The sequence below is a fragment of the Typopeltis vanoorti genome, chromosome 8, assembly GCF_054136105.1.
Source record: "Typopeltis vanoorti isolate ZY-2024b chromosome 8, IOZ_Tvanoo_1.0, whole genome shotgun sequence".
NCBI lineage: Eukaryota > Metazoa > Arthropoda > Arachnida > Uropygi > Thelyphonidae > Typopeltis > Typopeltis vanoorti.
Genome location: NC_143556.1, coordinates 90,648,368 through 90,652,500, shown reverse-complemented (window position 1 = coordinate 90,652,500; position 4,133 = coordinate 90,648,368). Strand labels below are relative to the sequence as shown.

Here is a 4,133-nt window from a genome sequence, read left to right as displayed (position 1 = left end):
CTACAGATGAAGTTCTGACTCTTCTTAAGGACAAGGTTTCTAAAAAAAATGTTTGCTCTTCTAACTCACTGCATCAATTCCGGCTATTTCTGCTACAAAGATAAAATATACAAACAAACTAGCGGTTTAGCTATGGGCAGCCCTCTATCCCCAGTCTTAGCTAACATTTTTCTAGAAGATTTTGAAGAGAAAGCTATTTCCTCAGCCTACTTTGAAACCTAAACTGTGGTTACGCTACATTGATGACGTGTTCCTTATCTGGGGACATAGTTTAGAGGAACTGCAAAACTTTCTAAACCATTTAAATAACCAACATCAGAACATTAAATTCACATCAAAACTAGAGATTAACGGCATTCTCCCCTTCCTGGATCTAAAGATCAACAGATTACCTGACCGTCTTAAATTTTCAATTTTTCGAAAAACCACCCACACTGATAGATATTTATATGGTTCTTCTCATCACTTCTCACCTCAGAAACTGGGCATCATCTCCACCCTCGCCCATCGAGCAAGATGTCTCACTTCCACAGAAGACCTTCAAACAGAGCTTAACTTCCTGAAAAACACCTTCTTAAATAATGGATATTCATCTCGTAACATCACTAAACGTTTGAGACCATGCCAACATCCTCGACAAGAAGATGATTCCAACCCTATCACTCATATACAGTTATCATTTATCAGCTCTCTTATCCCAAAACTAGCTAAGATTTTGAAGAAATTCAACATAAAGAAACCGACTATACTACTCTGCTAAAACTTCGTTCTTTTCTGAGTCGACCAAAACCAAAACACAACCAACTGCATTTTCCTAGTGTTTATAAAGTTTTGTGCGACTGTGGTCGACCTTATTTTGGCCAGACAGATAAATCTGTTTCACTTCGTCTTGAGGAACATAGACGTGACATCTCTTACAGCAGAACACGAACAAGCACACTTTCCAGTCATGTCCTCTTCTCGGCAAACTCTAACCTTGACGAACAGCTACATCAAGTTGACTGGGAACGCACTACTAATTTATATATATTCAAGGATGAATTCGAAAGAAGAATTATCGAATCAAAAGAAATAGTTCTGGACCCTTCACATATGAACAGCAATCTAAGCTACAATTTGCCTGATTCCCATAGCACAACAATCCAGTACTGGCGCTCTAAAATTAGCTGTCGCACACATTCAACTCATGCCAACGGTAGCACGCGGTCACCTATTCAAATATGACTGTTACTATTCTGCTTTTTATTAAACTGGAAAGTCCATGTTTTTTACCTTGTTATTTTTATATCTTATGTTTTTTTATTTCTCACCTGAAGAAGTCGGAGCACCAATGAAACTAGTCGTGATGTATTAAAGGTTTTTGTTATACTTTCTCGGGTTCTAGTCAGTTAAATTTATTTTTATAAATATATATATATATATATACACACACACATACACACACACACACACATATATATATACATGAATATGTGTATATATGTAAATATATATATATATATATATATATATTTATAAAAATAAATTTAACTGACTAGAACCCGAGAAAGTATAACAAAAACCTTTAATACATCACGACTAGTTTCATTGGTGCTCCGACTTCTTCAGGTGAGAAATAAAAAAACATAAGATATAAAAATAACAAGGTAAAAAACATGGACTTTCCAGCTCACACACACACATATATATATATATATATATATATATATATATATATATACATATATACACATATTCATGTATATATATATGTGTGTGTGTGTGTGTGTGTGTGTGTGCTGTCCTCCCAGGATAGATTATATATATGTATGATCCGTGAATGGAAGCTAAAACATTATTATATAAACCCCTCCAGGAGTCTAAGGACTCATCATGAGAGAGTACATCATTCCAAATGACCTATCATCTGCACTACTTAATTCTCCATCTACAATGCTGCCTACCATCCACTAATAGTATGTATAAACAAATAGTACTTATTTGTTTATAACCATCCACTAATAGTACTTATAAACAAATTGGATGTGTTTATTGGCTGATTTGTTCATAATACAAGATGAAAAACCCAAGTTTTCAGGTGAAGAAATCCTTGTATTCCATGTCAAATCATCTAAATCACATTCAATTGAAAAAGCCCATATAAAGATTCCTCTCATAATGTTGTAAACTGAACTTGAGTACTTTCCAGTCAAAGAACACAAAGTCCCACTTATCGACTTTTTACATAATGTTGCTTAGATAAATAACCAAGCGGGGAAGGGTGATTGTTAAAACATTTTTTGGTAAATTACAACCACAGCTGTAAGAATCACATAGCACAGAGGTTGAAATTGGATTCATGGGAAACATCAAGAGGTAAATGCAATAAGAAAATACATGATTAGTTCAATTTTTTTTACAAGGGGGGGGGTAGGGATAAGCATATAGAGGTAAATACAAGTAGAAAGTGTGCAAATGGTTCTGGATTTCTTAACAAGGGCATCAGCATAGGCACTTAGAAGTAATTGTAACCAGTAAACATGCATTACTTTCATATTCTTTTTCAAGGGGGGGGGATGGCTAAGAATTTAGAAGTAATTATAAAATATGCATCCAAAAATACAGAACTAACTACATGCTCCAGATTTTCCATGCAGCCAAACAGCAAATTTATACCACCATGCTCCTTTCAAAGAATTTCGGCCAGCGATCGCCTAAAGGGGTGCAGTTTTTTAAGAATGGAAATCACGCGTGTTTTCTTTATTTATACGTTATGGTTTTTAATTGATCCAAAAAACAGCAAGAATTTCGTGATTTTACCGTCTATTTTGGAGGAAGCCGTGATCGTTACTATAAGCCCGCGTTTTCTGATTGAGAACACAATGAATAAATAAATAAATAATGTGCTTTTTGACCAAGTCAGAATGGTCAAGGAACAAGTGAAAAATGATTAAAATGCTACACTTGCCAAGTGAATACTGTATTAACATAGCCTAAATTCTAAGATGCAATGCAACCATTTCCTGCTGCTAACTGAAGCAGGAAAGGAATAGCACCTTAATCTGGGTTGATAACGTTCGTGAAACGTTTAAAGAATACATACATGATTATAGAGGACATATTAAAAAAAAAAAAAAAAAAAATCTTCAAAGTAAAACACTTAGTATTACTCAAATGTTTATGTGACTTTTAATGACTAAAACTCTCTTATGTTAAATAGCTATTATTAAGTTCATCGAACTTATTTTCCCCAAAAAAAATTTAACGGTCATATTTCACCACACTATAATGCAGTGAGTATAAAAGGAATAATTATAAACCAACACTTACTCAATGTTTCATTAAAACGCTTCGTTTCAGCTTTAGAAAAGGACATTTTGTAAACTATTAATTAAAAACAAAACAATTAATACGATAAAGGTACTTTAAAAACTATATACAAGAAAAATCAGTTAGCCAAAGCAGAATAAACAAACTCTTAAGCTTTAAAATTACCGCAACTCAACACCCTCTACGTGATGAGATTTAGACCAAAATTAATTTACTAAACTAAAGAGACAAAAAGGCTTCACTTCGGAGATGCAAAATTATATAAATTGAGTGGATATTAAATCCAACATCAGCTTATCGGCTTTGAAATGATGTTGGATTTAACATCCACTAAATTTATTCAAAAATTAATTGATAAATATAAAAATTACTATAATCAGCTAACGCCCTGTGTTCTCTTATAGGGAGTAAGCGAAGCCGTTTCGCCTTATCTAACTTGCCCCCCCCCCTCAGTCTCCAAAAGTTAGAAGATAACAATAACTAAATTCTCATAGGACTCCTTACTCTCCAAAATGAAAAGCCAGTCTGGCTGGCTGAGAGGTTAGCATGTCCGCTCTCCAGTCAATTCACCAACAGTCCTGTTCTGAAATACTGTATATATATTCATCTTGTATATACTTGTATATATTCATTTGCCCTTTTGATTTGGTTGAGGTCTCTTTGGCATTGCAATTACTTACAAGACATGGTCTAAGTTGTCTGTACTGTTGAATTTTATACTACTTTATTAAGACGGTCGGTGACATAACAAGACTGTTTAAAACTAAGTTGTTCTTAAAGTGCTTGTTCACACTTGTAGTAACCTTGCATAACTTTAGATCAGC

General features: G+C 34.0%; 1 protein-coding gene across 2 annotated transcripts in view; it reads right to left on the bottom strand.

The window, feature by feature from the left end:
• LOC150104187 (uncharacterized) overlaps positions 1 to 3,468 on the bottom strand; it is a 334,543-nt gene extending 331,075 nt beyond the window's left edge. For both annotated transcript variants that reach the window (XM_090396816.1, XM_090396817.1), the window contains exon 1: positions 3,310 to 3,468. In XM_090396816.1, the coding sequence (XP_090252942.1) occupies positions 3,310 to 3,355 (46 nt within the window). In that variant the 5' untranslated portion in view covers positions 3,356 to 3,468. The remainder of the gene's footprint in view (positions 1 to 3,309) is intronic.
• Between the last annotated feature and the right edge of the window lie 665 nt (positions 3,469 to 4,133).